Genomic DNA, 19,181 nt, shown 5'->3' with positions numbered 1-19,181 from the left:
AATGAGAATCATCAGCAGGGTTATGTTCTCCCAGCATGCCTTGCTGCCCCACCATTGCAAGATAGGCAGAGTTGAGTTTTTGCCAGGAGGGAGAGAAGGGTGTGGGAAGTATGGGTATTTTCAAGAGAATCATGATAGAGATGGATCATAGAACCTAAGGGAGGCCATAAAATGGATAAGGAACAATGGAAAGTACCAGAAAACTCCAGATCTTGGCAAAGGTAACCCCCTCCCCCCCACACACACCTGTAATGAGTTATGGTAGTAGGTGGAGTGATCTGGAAAACCAGGAGGTAGTAGTCAGAAAACAGATGCTTAACACTGAGTGGGTGGGAATGAAAATATTTGGGAAGGCAAGATCTGATATGCAACTTTGGGAGAGGCAGGCTGGGTAAAGTGGGGATAAAATCATTGAGAAATAAGGAGGAGGTCACAGGACCAAGATGCCAGTGTATGGGAAAGCCAGCATCAAAGACTTTGAAGACTCCCCAAAGCCACCATCTGATGTGAGACCCATCAGTCCTGGCCAAGGGGTGTGGTCTCTCCACCTGCCTAGTGTGACATCTTCAGAGCCACTAGAGCATTTCATGGCATAAACAGTCTTCTGGTAAGCCTTGTGCATATATTTGCAGGTGCTAAAATCTGATAAGGCTTAGGTAGAGTGAAGCTTGAAACACAATGAGATAAAGGGAAGGAACTTTGCCATTTTCCTTAGGTCAGTCTAGGTGAGCTTCACATCAGGTTTTATGCCACTGGGACTGAGTGCTCTGACGTAAGACATGGTCTAAGGAACCATGGCCTAGAAATATGTGTATGTGTGTGTGTGTTTATGTATGTTTACTTTTATTTATATATGTAAATATATATATTTTCCATTTTTACATAGTTGCTAGCAGCGTTGTTATTGCTATTTTAAGGCTTTGCTTGTAATTTCAGGGTGAAGTGAATGCATAATTATAATGGTGTCATGCATTGCACATTGGGCTTCCAGCATGCAGAGTATGAAAGAGAGGTTAAATTAAAAAAAGCTGTAATTCCGAATTTAAATTTTGGGGTTCATGATATGTTGTATTTTTAAGAAAAATGAACTAGTGTTTTCTGCCCATTGAAAAGGCCTAGAAACAATGACCAAATACCAATGATGGACTCTTGGACCCACATGCTGGTCTCTGAGTACCATGGGGAAGCAGGGCTTATTTGAGAAGTGGCTGACTCCAGGTCTGGGACAGGAAAAGGGCCAGGAGCATCTGACACACCAGAATCAAGGATGCCATCAGACACTTGTGAGAGTGGATTCAAGGATTTAGGAGCCAACCCAAAGAGGTCTCCACTGGCCAAAGATCAGGCAGTTGGCCATGAGTAAGAGGACCTACAATGGACTGAGATACATCAAATTGTTTACACTCATGAGATTAATGCTATTTAGGAAAAACAAACAAATAACCCCTCATTGATCACCTTTGGAAGTTCCTAGGAACCAACACATTATCTTGAAAAGTGGCATATACAGAAGGCATCAAGGTTTTATTCTGTCTTTCCTATGTGTACCCCAGGGTATTAAAAGAGATAAAAGGAAGAAGTTTCTCTTTTGAAAATAAATAAAGCTAATAAAAGAGGAAGGAATGCCAGAAACAGAATGCCTGCTTTTTGCCATTTCTATTGAAATAATGGATGTAGGCAATGATCACGAATGATCGCAAAAGGAGTGAGAACCAGACAATCCCAAGAGAAATCCACAGCCCCAGTGAGGAAATGTTCTTACCTGAACAGAATCTGACTGAGACTTGAGATTAGGGGCAGGGGGCTAAGGGGGATGGCACCCCAGGACACAGGGACCGCATAGGACAACCCCCAGAATCCTCAGCACCTAACCTGCGAAAGAAAAAAGAGGAAAAGGAGAAGGGAATCAGTCAACAGACTAGAGACATAAAGACCAGTGGAAGTGTGGGTGAAAGACGTGTGTGACCTGGGTAAAGAACTTCAGTCTCTGCCTCAGACTGGGAGCACCCTGGGACACCACTGAGGGCAGCGGGGAGATGGCAATGCTAGCGGGTGGCCGGGCCCAGTGAGCACACAGCTGTTCTCATAAGTGACAGCTTAGTTCTCAGGGCACTTACGTTGGAGGGTGTGTTTTGAGGCCCCCCCAGCCTTCTCTGAAACTCACCCCACCTATTTTTAGTCTTGATTTCATATACTGTGATATTGAGGGGCTCCCCTACTCCTGGGGTGCATCAGATAAGGCCAGTGGGAGGGCAGTGAGTGGCTTTGGGGCAGGTACAGCCACCTGTTTCCCTTCTTCACACCGGGGACAACTCGCTGAGCCCTCCAACGTCACAGAGGAGAGTCTGTCTTCCCATCGGGAAGGCCCTTTCATTGCCTGATGTTCAACCCAGTGCCATGAACAGTTCTTGATTCTCTCAGAACCTGGGTTCTCTCAGCCCTGGGTTCGAGGCCCACAGCCGACGTCCTCCTTCAAGGCTGCTTCAGGCCAGGAGCTGAGACAGGGGAGGCAGCCCCTGGCCCCCGTGAGCTGACCACACGGTTGTTGCCCGTTGCAGGAACTACACGGTGGTGAACACGGAGAAGGGCCTTATGGAGGTGCAGCGGATGAGCTGTGCAGGAATGACACTAAGCTGCCAACTCAAGATCCAGAACTCTCTCTGGACGGCCACCGAGGTAACTGCCACCAGGTGGGGTGGGGTGGGCCCTCGTGGTGGGCAGCACAGGGTGCAGTCGGTGGGAAGCCAGATTTAGCCAATAAAAATAGAGATGCCCAGGTACATCTGAATGTCAGATTCATGACACCCGTATGTGTGAGGCGTCTGGGACAGTGCCAGCAGCCCTGTGAAACAGCAAGTGTCTCACCAAGGCCAACAGCCTGCCTTGTCCCTGCCTGGTGACCAGGACTCAACCGAAATGAGTATCAGGGGCAGGATGGCAGCAGGAGAACCCCATTAGGTTAGTGAAGTCACCGAGTTACTCATAACACAGCTGGGTCTATGCAGCGAATCCACTCAGCTCTGAAGGCATTTTGCTTTCACGTTGAAGAAGTCACAGAAAGCCTAAGAAGCTGTCTTCTGAGAAATGCAGAGAGCGATGCCCCCAAACAAATGCTCTGAAGCTCCTGGTGTTGTGGGGCCGGGTGGGGAGGTGGGGAAGGGTGCAGCCGTCCCAGACGTGCCGAGGAGGGCAGGCAGACGTGTCTGTACAATTGAACACTCACCCCAGTGAAACGTCTGGTCATGAAAACTTGGATACGGCCTGAGCTCCTGACAGCAGCTAGCCAGGCTGCAGCAACTCTGGACGATGGGCAGCGCAGAGGCGCTCAGACATGGTGCCCTCACAGCCAGGCAGGGCTGGGGCCTCCGCCTGCCGGGATCTTGTGAGCAAACCTGCACAATCGTGTGGCCCTACGTTTGCCGGGAATGCGGACGCCCACACAGATATCCGTAGGAAACAGAGTCTGGGCCCTAAGTCCCCATGGCGATTTTCTCCAAGTAATGGGTTATGGGCGATACTGCACTTCTTCTTTAAACTCTTCTGTAGTTTTCAATATTTCTGCAAAGAATAGGAATACGGAAACAGCCAACCAGATAGCCTCAATACATGTTACTTTCTAAGGCACAAAGGGGTTCCCAAGACAGAATGTCCCTGATAGGAAATGGCCGCGATGTTCCAGCCTGGGACTCATGTTGGCTCTTCTGCCTCTGCAGGACCAGAAGATCTACATCTACAGCCTCAAGGGCATGTGCCCCTTAAACACACCCCACCGGGCTTTGGACACCCCTGCTGTCGTCACCTGCTTATTGGCAGTGCCTGTTATTAAAAAGGTGAGGTAAGGGGGAAGGTAGTTGCCCAGGTGTCTTATTCTCCCTCCTTCTTCCGTTGGGGTGGGTTTCCCCCCACCTTCCTGGCTTGGGGGGAAGGGTATGAGGAGTGGGAGCAAAGCCAGGCCCTCGTGGACCACCAAGCCCAGATCAGGTCACAGTCAGCCTGAGAAAGACAGATCATCATTAGTGCCTTTTCAAGGACCCTTGTAACCAGCAAGGCAAAGCTGAGGGCTGAGTGGAACCTTACATTCTGCCTTCAAATGCCACGGTCTCAGAGTGAAACGCTTTTTTTGTACAAACGATGTAAAGAGCAGTTGGATGTGTGCCCTTCCCCTTCTGATAGTGACATGGGGGGTCACTTCCCCACGTGTTGGGGCCAGCGCCTTCCCAGAGCCACTCAACAGGTGGTGGCCCCCTTACCCCCCCCCCTGGGGAGCAGTCGGCTCCTCCCACTTGTAGTGCCCACCATCAGCCTGAGACCCGGGTTCCTCTTTGTCCATGTCCTTGACCTTCTAGCCCCCACCTCTCTGAAATGGAAGCCTGCATGGTAATCTCCACTCCCGGAGCTCAGGCTGGTGGGACCTCTGCAAGGCCGGCAAGCCTCCCCCAGCCAGCCCCCCGCGCTCCACCGCATCCAGCACTGCACTCTGAGGGGACCCTGCCTGTTAGAAACAGCCCCACCCCACACACCTCTGCCAGACTACCTCTTGTTCAGTTCTCAAGATCAAAGACCCCCTACCCTGCTCTGCAGCCCCCCAGTGGTGCTCTCAGGCGGCTTGAGCCTCTGAACCCTGACGTTTCTCTCGTGCTTTTGCTGGTCGTTCTCCGTGCTCATGGTAGACACTCGAGGAGTCTTATTGGTGTCATTATTGGTGGTGTTTAAAACACGCTGGCTATCATCATCCGATTTCAGTTTTCCCATCTGCAAATCGAGGAGAAGAAGGTTCTCTGGGCACAGCGTGCCCCACAGTGCACTTGGGTAAATGTGAGCATTATTATTACTTCCTGGCAGTGGTGAAATATATACGTTCTTCATCCTACTACAGTTTATTTCTTTTTTTAAAAAAAAAGTCTGAAATCCACCCTCGAGTCATTTACGACCTTGGCCCCAAGGGCGAGGCTGGGCCGTGCAGGACCGGTCTGCCCCAGAGCCCAGGAGAACATGACACAAAGCGCTATTTAAGGCCACTGCTGGCCAGAGCCCCCGAGCCAGGGCACCACCGCCCGCACGACCGGAGGGAATAAAGCCGGCTCTGTGCGGAGCCTCCCTGTCAGGAACCTGCCCCTCGGAGGCCGGGCTGCCCTGCGGACGGCCGGTCCCTGCATTCTTGCACGCGCACATTCACACCCAGCGGGCGTGGGGCTTGCTGCCCCGACTGGGGCCCAGGGCCCGGATGCGGATAGAGACATTGCTCTTGTTGGCTTTGGCTGCTTTCTTTCCTAATATTCTGAAGATGGACTTTGATAAACATTCCTAGGGCTTATCCACCTCACTGTTGCGCCAGAGCCTGGTCCCCTTCTGACCGCGGACAGCCCCGCCTCTTGGGTTCCCGAGGTGCTTCAGGCCCCAGAAAGGGGGCTTTCTGCCACTCACCCTCCCTGACACAGGCCTGGATCCCTGCTCTGTTGTGGCCTCGGCTCCTGTCCCACCCCAGCCCATGCCAGACATCCAGCGTCAAAGCTGCCGTCCGTCCCCAGCTCTGCAGAGATGCTCCCGGGACGCCCGGGGTGGGTCCCAGTGTTCAGCGCTGTCCCTGCAACTTTGCCCAGTGATCTCTGGTGCCACAGAAGATCAAGTGCTTCACGACAGGGGCAGAGGGCAGCCCAAGGGCCCTCACACTGCCAGCTAGGCACCTCAGGGTAGGTGTGGTAAGTGGGGAATGTAGGCGCAGTGTCCAAGAAGTGCTTCCACGAGAGGTTTGAGTCGGAAACAATTTCTTCAAGAATAACTAAGGTCAGTAGGCCTGTATTGTCAACGGGGGGCAAAAGACACAGTGGAGCCAGAGAGATGGATGAGACTTGGCCCTTCCTGCACAGGCCAGACCCCTGGGCCGCAGGGGTGGGTGCGCAGAGCCTGCCGTCACGGAGCACCCGCCTGGTGGTGGCAGCAGGCAGGAGGCGGCAAGTGGCCCCACCTGCTGCCTGCAACTGCTGTCCCGTCATTAATAAGCAGAGCTCACAGGCAAGGGGGAGCCACGTCCTGCCTCGGAAGGAGGCCCCTGTGACCTGAGGGAGAAGGCAGGCCCCTCCCGCTCACACTGCAAGAACCCAGCCTGAGCCAAGGCAGGCCGTTTCGTTCGGGCCGCACGCGCTCCTCCCCTGGGTGCCGTCGGCCTCGTGGTCTCCAGACACGTTCCTCTCCTGCTCACTGCCAGACGGGCGGGCGAGGCTCTGCTGGGCCCAGGTTGCACCTCCTTTGGGAGCATGCCCAGAAGGTCCCACTGGCAGCCCTGTCTCTTTAGGAGCCTTGTTCCTCTGGGGCGCACTGAGGTGTGTCCTGTGCCCACGCTGTTTCTCTCCTGGAATGTGTGAGACCAACAGGCATGCCGTCCTCTCCTTGCAGAATTCCTACCTGGTGCTGGCAGGCCTGGCCGATGGGCTTGTGGCAGTGTTCCCCGTGGTGCGGGGTGCCCCGGATGACAGCTGCTCCTACCTGTGCTCACACACAGCCAACAGGTCCAAGTTCAGCATCCCAGATGAAGACACACGGCAGAACCCCTACCCCGTGAAGGCCATGGAGGTCGTCAACAGCGGCTCCGAGGTCTGGTACAGCAATGGGCCCGGCCTGCTGGTCATCGACTGTGTGGCCCTGGAGATCAGCAGGAGGCTGGAGCCCTATTCCGCCCCTTCGGTGGTCACCTCGGTCGTGGGCAGCTCTGAGTGCAGGGGGGAGGAGGTCGTCTGGTGCCTGGACGACAGAGCCAACTCCTTGGTGATGTACCACGCAGCCACCTACCAGCTGTGTGCCCGGTACTTCTGCGGCGACCCCAGCCCGCTCCGAGACATGTTTCCGGTGTGCCCGTTGCGTCCAGAGCCCCGAGACAGCCACACAGCCAGCCCAAAAGAGCCTGAGGGGGACTCCATCGCAGACGTGAGCATCATGTACAGCGAGGAGCTGGGCACACAGATCCTGACCCACCAGGACTCGCTGACCGACTACTGCTCCATGTCCTCCTACTCCTCATCCTCTCCCCACCGGGCCCCCATGTCCCCAAGCCTGCCCTGCTCTCCGACAAGCTCTTCCAGCGTGCCTTTCTCCACCGACTACGAGGACTCCGACAGGCTGCACGAGCCCACCATGGGCTCCGACAGGTCTGAGCACGACCTGACCCCTGTGGACGGGGAGGCTTTCAGCCAGCACCTGCAGGCCGTGAGGATCCTAGCCGTGAAAGACGTCATCTGGGTCCCCAGGTACGTTTCCCGGGAGTGGGGCACGTTCCTGTGCTGCCCGCGGGCGCTTTCAGACGCTGTTGCTGTCTGTCAGGGGCCGCCCCCTCTGTGCTGGAGCCCGGAGGGATCTCCAGCAAACCTGAGAAGGGCTGCGCTGATGCTCACCTGGCCACCGGGGAGCGGCCGGCAGCACAAGGCAGAGCTGTGGTCAGCGGTGATTGGGTTTCCCGCTGGGAAAGGCCTTCTGGGGCCGGCTTCAGTGCCCTCCCGGTAACTCAATCCATTCGCAGAGACTGCGCGTTTGTGGCCCTGCCTCTGTGCACACCGGCTCCGTGTCCCCCAGGGAGCCCAGCCCTGGACGAAACGCTTCCCCTTGTCGGTTTTGGTTTCGCAGGCGTGGTGGTGATATTATCGTCATTGGCCTGGAGAAGGACGCCGGAGGCCAGCGGGGCCGCGTCATCGCCGTCCTAAAAGCCCGTGAGCTGACTCCGCATGGGTAAGACTGAGGGCACCTTCTTAAGGACCCAAGGTGTGATGTGGTGAATCCAGCCCCCTCCCCACTGCCACATCCCCCACAGTGGGCTCCCGCCCTTCTGTCCTCCGCAAACAAATGTCACATCTACCGACATGGCCATAAGGTAGAGAAGGAACAAAATGGGGTCCTCCAGGCAGCACCTAGGGACTCAACAATACCAGCTGACCTGAGCATCCGCCACTGCTGTGGCTCTCTGTTTCTGTCTTACCCTGTGCACCTGTGGACCAGGTGTTCTGCCTGGGGTGTGTTTCCAGGGCCAGAGATCAGCTGAAATTGAAACAGGGAGCCAGGTGATTCCCTGTCCTTCTCACCAAGCGGGAGGGCCCTTCCTGGGCACTCCACCTGCCCATAGAGCACCTACTGGAGCCACAGACCTAGCACCCACCACCGCTCACCATGCCCAAACCCGGGCTCGGCCAGGGTGGGGACCCCTGTAGGATTTCTCCATACCTATCTGTTCAGAGGGGAAGGTCCCACCAGGAGGCAGGTCATACCCACTGTGGGGGTCATTCTGGGGCAGGACAGCATGGCTGTGGACATGGGAGGCTGGCATTCTCAGAGCCATCTGGAAGCATCCATACCTCACTTTGTCTACTGAGCCCCATGCCGTAAGTCTCCCTTATGGACAAATACCATTTGGCCCATTTTCCCCAGAGCAGGACAGCAGTGAGAGGGGAAACATCTAGAGCAGGCCCCTACCCTTGCCTGAAAGCGTTGAGCGTTCTCAGGGAGTCACTGGATCCATTGACCTCTGCTGGGCCAGTGATTCCAGAAACAAGAACTGGGTGCTTTGGCTGAGCCCCAGCTGAGTTTGTGGGCCAGTGTGGCTACCAGGTCACACACGGACTTTCTAGGGTAACAGGTGGGTCTAGAGCCCAAGCCTGCTGACCTCAAATTGCCCGTCATTAGTGTTCCTGAATTTTCCCCAGTGTCGTTTTTCCTATTCCTCCCCCAAAAGACAGGTTTACCAGAAGCCAGGCAGGTTCACTGTAGGGGGAAAGCAGCCCAGGCGGCCGGCTGACAGGAGGGCCATAGTCCGATCCTACCAGCTTTCTGCCAGGTGTCTGAGACATTGGTTCTCCTGGCAAATAGCTAGCGAAGGCCTGCAGTATACAAGGCACCAAGGAGGCCAGAGGCCCTGCACAGCCTGGGTTGTGTGCTGGCCTCCGGGTAAGGCAGTGAGGGCTCAGACATGGACTGCACGGTCTGTCAGAGGCCCAGAAGGAAAACTGGTGCATGCGCAGATCAGCAAAACAACCCACAGCCTCAAGAAACAAGTGCATATAGTTAGGACACGTTGACACAGGTCTTCTGCCCAATACACTGCCCCATATTTCCTAAGCACTGGGCACTTTGCAGGGGAGAAGAGCCATGCCTGGGCAGACGGCAAGGGAAGGAAGGCAGTGCTTCAAATCCACTATGGGCGTTGACAAGCAGGAGTCAAAGTTGATGGCATTTTCCGGACACTTGGGGGTCTGGGTCCAGTTACAGAGGCTACCTGCTCTTGTGGCATCTGTGACCTTCCTGAGTCCCTTACAGATAGTCCCCATCAACGTGCACTGATGCACGAGGCTCTTCTTCAGACGTTAGGAAGCTTCTGCCTTCAGGCTGGACCCCCCGGGAAAGCAGAGCATCAGAGCACATTGCTGCTGCCAGGCTGGGATGGACAGATGCGCCCCCTTAGCCAGGCTCCCAAGAAGGCGCAGGCTGGGGGTCCTGGTCCCGACCAGGTGGGGACCCCTGTAGGATTTCTCAGACCCCTCCCTCTCTGCAGGGTGCTTGTGGATGCAGCCGTGGTGGCGAAGGACACGGTTGTGTGCGGCTTTGAGAACGAAAACATGGAGTGGTGCCTGGCTGTCTGGAGGGGCTGGGGCACCAGGGAGTTTGATGTTTTCTACCGCTCCTACGAGGAGCTGGGCCGGCTGGAGGCTTGCATGCGGAAGAGAAGGTAATTCCTATGGAATGACAGTCCTGCGAGTGGCCGCTCCCGCGCCCACAGCCTGAACCCTCTGCCCGCAGCCTCCTGAGGACCCAGGAGATGGACTGGGTTCTCCCGTGAACCACTTGCTGCTAGAAATTCTGCAAAGTTACCACCCAGGTGGTGGTTTGGGGGTTCTGCGTTCTCCAGGGCAGAGTTAGCTGCCTACCTCCGTTCTCCTGCTGCCGGAGGAGAAACGACAGTTGGAAGAAACTCCCACTGCCTCCTCCATCCACTTCCAAGGGCAGGGGAGGGGATCCCGCTCCCACCCGGTCACACAAAGGCAGGGGGGTGGGCTGGGCCTTCGCAGAGCGGGCCTGCCCATTTTCCTCCCCAAGTCTGGGATGGAATTACACTAGAGGCTCTCAGTCGGGGAGCAGCTCGGGGCACGGTGGAAGGAGGGCGATGACCCTTGCCCCTTCCCCCCCAGTGGCCTCCAGGCTCTCAGGACATTTCACAAGCCTCTGGCTCCCCCGGGCCCGGGCCCCGCTTGGGCAAGCGGAGATCAGATGTCTCCCGCTCAGGAAAGTCTCTGTGTGAGAAACCCTCGGAAGGACCCTCTGCAAGGAGCACTGCCCAATGGGGGGAATGAATGAGTTCCTTTAAGTGACACAGCCGGAAAGCCCAGAGCAAGCACAGCGCCTGGAGCGCTGCCTCCGCCTTTACACTCTTCTCCGGCCGACAAAAGGCAGGGGAAACTCAATCATCAGGACTTCAGAAAGGGCCGTGTGTTTATAGCTTTGTAAAATAAACTTGGACGCAGCTGGAACACAAGCCCTGTTTGTTTGCACATAACAATCTTGTTTATCACTTTAACAAATTAAGTAATAGCTCAGTAGTTGGGCCTCGGTTGTGAAATCATATTGTATAGGGCTCCGACTAAATTATATATTTGCTAAACATTTACTACACACATGCACAGCAGAATTGAAAAGCTGAAATTGTTCACGGGGTGGATGGGTGTGACGTCAAGAATTTTTACAAATGACCCCATCGTTACCGAGAGTAACCATTTGAGGCTGCTTCCCCCTGGATGGCAGGGTGACCGGGAAGTCATACTCCGGTTCAAGTTGTTGATCTTCTTTGAAAATTAAGTTATGAAAAATCAAACTTAAGATTTGCTGGGGGGTATGCGGGCAAATGTGGTTCCTTTTATCCGAAAATAAACAGACTCTCTTGCGAACAATGTCACAGCCTCTGTCTGTACAGCGTGTGTCATACCAGCACGGGCTCTGTCCCACCCGGGCCCTCTCCCAGCAAGGGTGGAAGGGACAGCCGCCCCCTTGCCCATGGCTGCCCCCATGCAGGGAGCCTCACAGCAGATTCCGCCGGTGGAGACAGCTACTCACATCACCACCACTGTCCCGTCCTGGTCCCTCAGCTGGGCCTTGGCGGTCACTGCTCTCCTCCTGCCTCCTTCTCATCCCAGCACCCCACAGCTGCCCAGTTGCCCCCCAAATGCAAACCGAGCCCCGTCCATGCCCTGCCCCAATCCTGAGCTCTACAACCTGCAGCCAGACTGCTAGAGGCGGACACTCACCCCTCCCCCCCCCCACATCCAGTCCTAACCCGCCTTTCTGGTCTGGCCTCCTCCCAGCCCAAGGCCCAAGCTGCTGTGAGGGGAAGCCAAGCGATCAGCCAACTGCCTCCCGGTGCCAGCTCAGGGCACTTCTTTACAACAGTTAGATACCTGTGCAGGAAATGCGTAATAAGCTCACTACATAAAAAGACCTTAAATGGAAAAACTACCACAAAGTCAAAAGACAGTCAACTGGGAAAAAAATATTGGAGGCAAATAAGAGACAAATAGCTAATTTATCTTATAAACAAAGGGTTCATATCTATTTATAAGAAAGAGAAAACAGAAAAGGAAAAGAGCCAGAGGACATATATAGCACTCAATGTTACCCAACAGTCAAGAAATAGGACAGCAACAAAATGTCATTTACGGCCTTCATGCTGGCATTCCTGCAGAGACCTGAGGTCACCAGGTCAGAAGATCTACACGTTCAAAGGCCCTGTGGCCAGAATGAGCTGCTGTGCTGGAAGGAGAGATGCAGAGCTGCTGTGGCATTTGGGGCGCCGGCTAGGCCTGGCTTTCTAGGCGTGGATCTCCATCAAAGCTACTGGTGGTTTTAAGGAGGGATGTTAGATGACCTAATTATCTTTAAAAAATCACTTCACAGAGTGAAAAATATCTACAAGGGGCCACCAAGTGCACATACCCTTTGGCTCAGCAGTCCTCCTTAAGCATTTGATCCTGAAATTCCCGTGCAAGTGCCCAAAGGTATAGAACAAGGTGTCACTGCAGCATCACCTATAAGGCCCCAAACATTATAACAGCCTGAACCTCCAACAACACCACACTCTGCAGCCACTCAGCGAAGGAGGCGGTGCTAACGGTGCTGGTCCCACACGGTCTCCGGCGTAGAATAAACGCAGTGTTTCTAAAAAGCAACTGACAGTGCGGTGTGTATAGAGTTACTATCTGAGTAGAAAATGTTGTACAGCTACCTGGGCATGCATAGGGAAAATGGCCCACAGGATGCCTCAGCGTCTGGTTGACCTTGGTTGCCTCTGGGGAGGAGAATTGAGGGGGCATAGAGTGGCAGGTCGTCCGTTTTCGCCTTGCACTTCCCTCACCACACTGTTGGAACTGTATAGAAGTGTCTTCGTGATGGTAAGCCAGGCTGGGAGGGACTTCTTCCCTGAACCCCAGGAAGGACACACCTCAGTCTTGGTGTCCACAGGTAATGGGAAGTTCCCCTCTGCCCTCTTTCCTCCATGAGGGCACTTGACCCCCATGAAGGGTATCAGGTCCCAGGGGTCAGGGCCAATAATCACATCCATCTGACCTCATGGCAGGGCTCAAGCAGAGCCCACCCTGGCCATCTTTGGGACACAGGCAGAGAGTCCCAGGTGGAGGTGGATGTTCATAGAGGGAGGACAGGGGGAGGGGCTGGGGACAGTTGGCAGAGGTGAGTGGGCTCTGACTCTGGTCCGCCCTTGCCCTGGTTTGGTGAACACGGACAGCCCAGCTGCAGGGTTGAGACCCTTCCCACAGCAGATAGCACCCAGCTCCCACCCACTGCCCTGCACTAGGGAAGGCAGTAGCTTTTTAAAAAATTTTTGAAAACATTTATTTATTTTTGAGGGACAGAGCACAAGCGAGGGAGGGGCAGAGAGCGAGGGAGGCACAGAATCTGTGCTGACGGCTCAGAGCCCAGCGCAGGGCTCAAGCCCAGGAACACGAGATCATGGCCTGAGCCGAAGCCAGACACTTAACTGACCCAGCCACCCAGGCGCCCGGAGAAGGCAGCAGCCTTGCTGACAATCACCGGCTGGTCACTGTCTTCCAGGGCCACTGATTACTTGGAGTCTCTGCAGTCACCCTACCTGGGGGTGCACAAGACCGCACCCCCCTGCACAGCACCTCAGGCAAATGGGCGTGGGTCCAATTTCCCTGCTGCCCCCTTGCAGAAAGCATCTGCTGACCCCCAGAGCAAGTCCAATGACAGGGAACCCCCGACCAAGGCTACCGAAAACAGCACTGTGAAACCCCTCCAAATGCCAGCAGGCCGCTGTCTCAGATGAAGCCACATCTTCCAGCATGTCGGGGCCTGGGGCCTCAAACCCTCTGCCTCCCTAAGTGCCTGATGGTATTTCCCATCCTGGGCAGAATGGGGCAGCCCCAAAGGAAATAGGGGAGGGGTGGACAGTTCATTAAAATAGCACTTGAAGAACCACTGGTAGAGACTGCTCAGGCACAGACCCTGCTTTTGTTAGTACATCAGTTGCCAGCCTCTCTTCCAGGGCAGCCTGGGCCCGGGACTGAGCTTAGCCAGGATGATGTGGAGATGGTTGAGTACGGCCTCAGGGAAGCACCCCCAAAGGGCTGACTCAGCGGGAGCCCCTTCAGCCCTGCCTTTGCCTCCTTGGTCCTCAACAGAGCATGAGGGCAGCGTCCTCTGGGGAGGCCGGGAAGACCTTGGCACAGTGATGGGGAGGCAGACCTGCATGCCAGCCCTGGAAACTGACCTCCAGTTTCCTCATTATCTCGTGGACCGGGAAATCACTTCCTTCTTTACACCAGTATTTTCCAACTCTCCACTACTAGCAGCCCAGTGACATTCCTGAATGTTCAGGTACAACCAGAGGCCTGAAGGCAAACCAGTGATGCTCTCAAGCTGGCCCTAACAAGTTTCCCTTCAAGTTCAGGCAGAGGCACCTGAGCGATGATGAATTAGAACGTTCTGTGGCCAGACCTGTGCCGAGAGCTTCCTTCTTCTGCACCATGAGAGCTGGACACGGTCTACAGTTCTTAACCACAAGTACAGGCAGGTCCAGGGTGGCATCCTACTCACCCAAAAGCCAGCTCTGATGTCCTGCAAGTTTAAACCGTCTACTCAGGGCAAGCTACCCCAGCCCTGTGACCCTGGTTTCTTCCTTGTGAGATGGCCATGACAAGGCTCTCCCTGTCAGGATCAGGAGAGACAGCGTATACGATAGCCCCAGCCCAGCCCCAGCACGGGGCCAGGATTCTCTCCCTGCCCCCAGTCATGAGCACCCTCTCCCCTGTCACTACATCCCAGGGAGGCTCACACACGCTTGTTAGTAAGAAGGAGGCTCATGTAAAACAAGGAATATGTGAACCTAAGGCAGTAGAATTTGGGTCAGTTTTAGAGTAAGTACTCCGTTGGGTAGCAGATGTAAGCATTTTAAGGTATTTAAAGCACTGCAGGTAGTCTAATAGTTCGGACTTTGATTTTTAGTTAAATGTTTATAGTGGGATTCAATAAAATTTTAAATCAATATTTAATTGGAGAAATTGGTCAAAACCCAGGTGTTACACTTTAAGCATATAAGGAGTATAACATTTGGCGATGTGTTGGTTGTTTTGTATTTAATAATCCACAAGCCTTATTAATCAGACAGCAACAGTGTACAGGCAGTAACACAAGAGCCCGGTAGGATGCCCACTGCCCAGTTCCCAGGAAATGCTCACAGGTCTGAGTTAATGGCAAGCGGAGGGAGACAGAAATGAAAATACTTCAACTTGGGGGGCTTAAAGTTCTGGAATATCCTCCCATCTCTCTGACCTAGGCTCCAGAAAGATCCAGAAGAAGATGGCATCCTGTTCCCACCTTTCCCCAAAGTCACACGTACCCCACTCCAGGACAATCTTCCCACCCCCACTCTACCTACAGAAGATGCAGAGGAGGTCTGAGTGATGAAAAGAAAGATCAGCACAGGGGATCTTCTGTGCACATCTGTGTGATTCTGCACAAGTGAACCTTCAAGGGGGGGAACTCAGCTGCGTTTGGGGAAGCCAGGGGTGGCCTGGCACCATCCCACCAGCCGTGCAGCCCCAGGACCTCCCTTTCCCACCCTGAGGACTGTAGAACAGAGACCTCCACCAGAAGCCACAGTCTGCATCATGGTCCACTGAACGTAGAGTTTTTATATGTGATCCAAGTTAGGTTCTTATCCGCTTGAAACAGATTCTTAAAAGATGTTTTATGTAAGCCTCATGGAAACCACAAAGCAAAAATGTATAGTGGATACACAGAGAATAAAGAGAAAGGAATGAAAGTACATGACCATAATAAATCATCAAAAAGCAATAGAAGTCTGCCAGAGAGGAAGAGAAGAGCAAAGAAACTACAAAATAGGCAGAAAACTATTAAGGGAATGGCAATAGTAAGTCCTTTTCAATAATTACTTTAAATATAAATAGATTAATTTTTTCCAACCAAAAGACAGTGACTGGCTGAATGGATAAAAAACAAGACCCAGCTACATGCTGTCTACAAGAGACTTACTTCAACTTTAAGGACACACATAGGCCGAAAATGAAGGAATGGAAAATGATATTTTATACGACTGGAAACCCAAAGAGAATGGAGGTAGGTAGGCTCATATCACACAAAATAGACTTTAAGTGAAAAACTGTAACAAAGAAAGTCATTATATAAGGGGTCAAATCATTAAGAGGATATAATAATTGTAAAACTATATGCACCCAATTTGAGAGCACAAAATATATATAGAAAATACTAACATTTTGAAAGAAGAAATGGGTAACTATACAATAATAGTAGGGGATCTCATTATCCCATTTTGAACAGTGGATAGATCACTCAGACAGAAAGACATTAAGGAAACATCAGACTTGAACTACACTTGACAGTAAAGGGGCCTAACAGACATATGCAGAACATTTCATCCAACAGCAATAGAATTCACATTCTTCTCAAGCACAAACAGAACATTCTCCAAGATAGGTCACAAAATAAGTCATAACAAATGTTAAAAGATTGAAATCATATCAGTGTCTTTTCTGACCACAACAGTAAGAAACTAACATTAATATGAGGAAGAAAACCATAAAAATCACAAATACGTGGAAATTAAGCAACACACACTTAAACAGCCTATTAGATCAAAAAAGAAATTGAAAGATATATCAAAGAATATCTTGAAGCAAACAAAAATGGAAACACTACCTACCAAAACTTATGGGATGCAGCAAAAGCAAATCTAAGGGGGTTGTTTACAAAGATAATACCTACAATAAGAAGGAAAGAAAAGATTTTAAGTAAACAAAGTAACTTTATACCTCAAGGAACTGGAAAGAGAATAAACTAACAAATAAAGTTAGCATAAGGAAGGAAATAACAAAGATCAGAACAGAAATAAATGAAACAGAGACTAGAAAAACAGTAGAAAACAACACTGAAAGTGAGCTTGCTTTTTGAAAAAAAATAAAACAAAATTGGCAAGTGATTAGCTAGACTAACAAACAGAATATTCAAACACATAAAATTAGACACAAAAGGGATACAGGTTACAACTGATACCACAGAAATACAAAGGACCTTGGGAGCCTATGAACAATGATATCCCAACAAATAGGGTAACCTAGAAGGAATGGACAAATTCCTAGAAACATACAATCACCAAGACAGAATCATGAAGAAATAGAAAATCTAAATACATCAATAAGCGTAGAGATTCAGTCAGTAAGCAAAAATCTCCCAACAAAGAAAAGCCATGGCAAGATGGCCTGACTAGTGAATTCTACCAAACATTTAAAGAAGAATTAATACTAATTCTTCTCAGATTCTTCCAAAACATTCAGGAATAGAGAACACTTCCAAACTCATTTTATGAAGCCAACACAACCCTGATACCAAAGTCAGACGAGGACACTACAAGAAAGTAAAATTACAGATCACTATCTCTGGCAAACATAGATGCAAAAATCCCCAACAAAATACAACAACCCAAATTTAAAAACACATTAAAGGGATCATACACCACAACTGAATGGGATTTATCCCTGGGATATAAGGATGTATCAACCTATGTAATGTTGATCACATTTGACAAAATGAAGGACAAATTCATATGATCATTTCAATAGACACATTTGACAAAATTGAACATTCTTTCATGATAAAAAATATTCTCGACAAATTAGGTATGTAAAGAATGTGCCTCAACGTAATAAAGATCATATATGACAACCCCACAGCTAACATCAAATTCAGTAAAGTTTTAGGTTACAAAATCAGCGTGCAAATATCAGTTGTGTCCTATAAACTAAAAATGGACTCTCCAAAAAAGGAATTAAGGGAACAATCTTATTTACAATAGCATTTAAAAAAATAAGATACTTAGGAGTACATTTAAGCAAAGAGATGAAATATCTGTACAGTGAAAATTATACACATAGGTGAAAGAAATTGAAGACATGAATAAATGGAAAGATACACTATGTTCATAGATAGAAGAATTAATATTAGAAATACTATACAAAGTGATCTATATAATCAATGTAATCCGTATCAAAATTTAAATGGAATTTTTCAAAGAAATAGATAAAACAATCCTAAATTTGTATGAAACTACAAAAGAGGGGCGCCTGGGTGGCTCAGTCAGTTGAGCATCCAGCTTTGGCTCAGGTCATGATCTCACGGTTCGTGGGTTCGAGCCCCACATCGGGCTCTGTGCTGACAGCTAGCTCAGAGCCAGGAGCCTGCTTCAGATTCTGTATCTCCCTCTCTCTCTAGCCCTCCCCTGCTTGCGCTGTCTCTCTCTGTCTCTCAAAAATAAATAAAAAACATTTTAAAAAAGAAACTACGAAAGATCCCAAATGGCCATAGCAATCTTGAGCAAGAAGAACAAAGCTGGAGACATCTTCCTGATATCAAACCTCCTGATATCAAACCATATTACCAAGCTATAATAACTGAAACAGTATGGTTCTGGCATGAAAACAGACAGATGGACCAATGGGATACAATCAAAAGTCCAGAAATAAACCCATCCATATATGGTCAACTAGTCTTCAAAAAGCCACCAAGAACAAAACACAATGGGGAAAGTATCATCTCTCTTCAATAAATGGTGTTGGGAAAATTGAATATCCACACACAAAAAATAAAATCGGACCCTTGTCGTATACTATACACAAAAATCAATTCAAATGGATTTAGACTTAAACTTAGACCTGAAACAATTAAACTCTAGAAGAAAACATAAGGGGAATTCTCCTTGACATTGGTCTTGGCAGTGGTTTCTTGGATTTGACATCAAAGGCACAGGCAACAAAAGCAAACACTAACAAGTGAGACTACATCAAAGTAAAATTTTCTTTTTCACTTTGGAAGCAATAACAAAGTGAAAAGGCAATCTACGGAATGGAAGAAAATATTTGCAGACCATATATCCAACAACAAGTTGATATCCAAAATATAGCTAAGGAAATTGTACAGTTCAATAGCAAAAACAAAACAAAAACAAAAACAAACCAAACAACTTGATTTAAAAATGGGCAAAAATCCCAAATAAACATTTTTGTAAAGAAGACATACAAATGGCCAACAGGTATGTGAAAAGATGCTCAATGTCATTAATCATAAGGAAATACAAATCAAAATAATAATGGGATATCACCTCACATCTGTTAGACTGGTCATTATAGAAAAGTCATAATATAAAAAATATTGGTGAGAATGTGAGAAGGGAACTCTCATACGCTTCTGGAAATTTCGATTGTTACAGTTATAATGGAAAACAGTACGGAGATCCCTCAAAAAATTAAAAAATAGAATTACCATCTTATCCAGCAGCCCCACTTCTAGGTACGTATCCAAAAGGAAATAAAATCACCATCTCAGAGGGATCTCTGCATTGCATGTGGATTGCAGCATTATTCACAGTAGCCTAGATGGAAACTACCTGTCTATCAACAGGTGAATGAATAAAGAAAATGTGGTGTGTATGCACATATGCAATGGAATATTTACTAGTCAGCCTTTAAGAAGGAAATCCTGGCATTCGTAACACTGTGGATGAAACTGGAGGACATTAGGCAAGGTAAAATAAGCCAGAAGTTGAAAGACAAATACTGTATGCTCCTGGTAATTACCATTCTACTCTG

The 19,181-nt window shown here is 50.3% G+C and overlaps 1 protein-coding gene across 4 annotated transcripts in view; it reads left to right on the top strand.

The window, feature by feature from the left end:
• LRRK1 (leucine rich repeat kinase 1) overlaps positions 1-10,919 on the top strand; it is a 123,061-nt gene extending 112,142 nt beyond the window's left edge. For 3 of the 4 annotated variants that reach the window (XM_029950228.1, XM_029950230.1, XM_029950229.1), the window contains 5 exons: positions 2,559-2,676; positions 3,714-3,830; positions 6,394-7,241; positions 7,615-7,716; positions 9,530-10,919. In XM_029950228.1, coding sequence (XP_029806088.1) covers positions 2,559-2,676; positions 3,714-3,830; positions 6,394-7,241; positions 7,615-7,716; positions 9,530-9,707 — 1,363 coding nt within the window. In that variant the 3' untranslated portion in view covers positions 9,708-10,919. The other variant, XM_029950231.1, reaches the window with a different exon arrangement.
• The last annotated feature ends 8,262 nt before the right edge of the window (positions 10,920-19,181 follow it).

This window comes from Suricata suricatta, chromosome 9 (assembly GCF_006229205.1).
Source record: "Suricata suricatta isolate VVHF042 chromosome 9, meerkat_22Aug2017_6uvM2_HiC, whole genome shotgun sequence".
Taxonomy (NCBI): domain Eukaryota; kingdom Metazoa; phylum Chordata; class Mammalia; order Carnivora; family Herpestidae; genus Suricata; species Suricata suricatta.
This window is presented reverse-complemented; position numbering and strand designations above follow the sequence as displayed.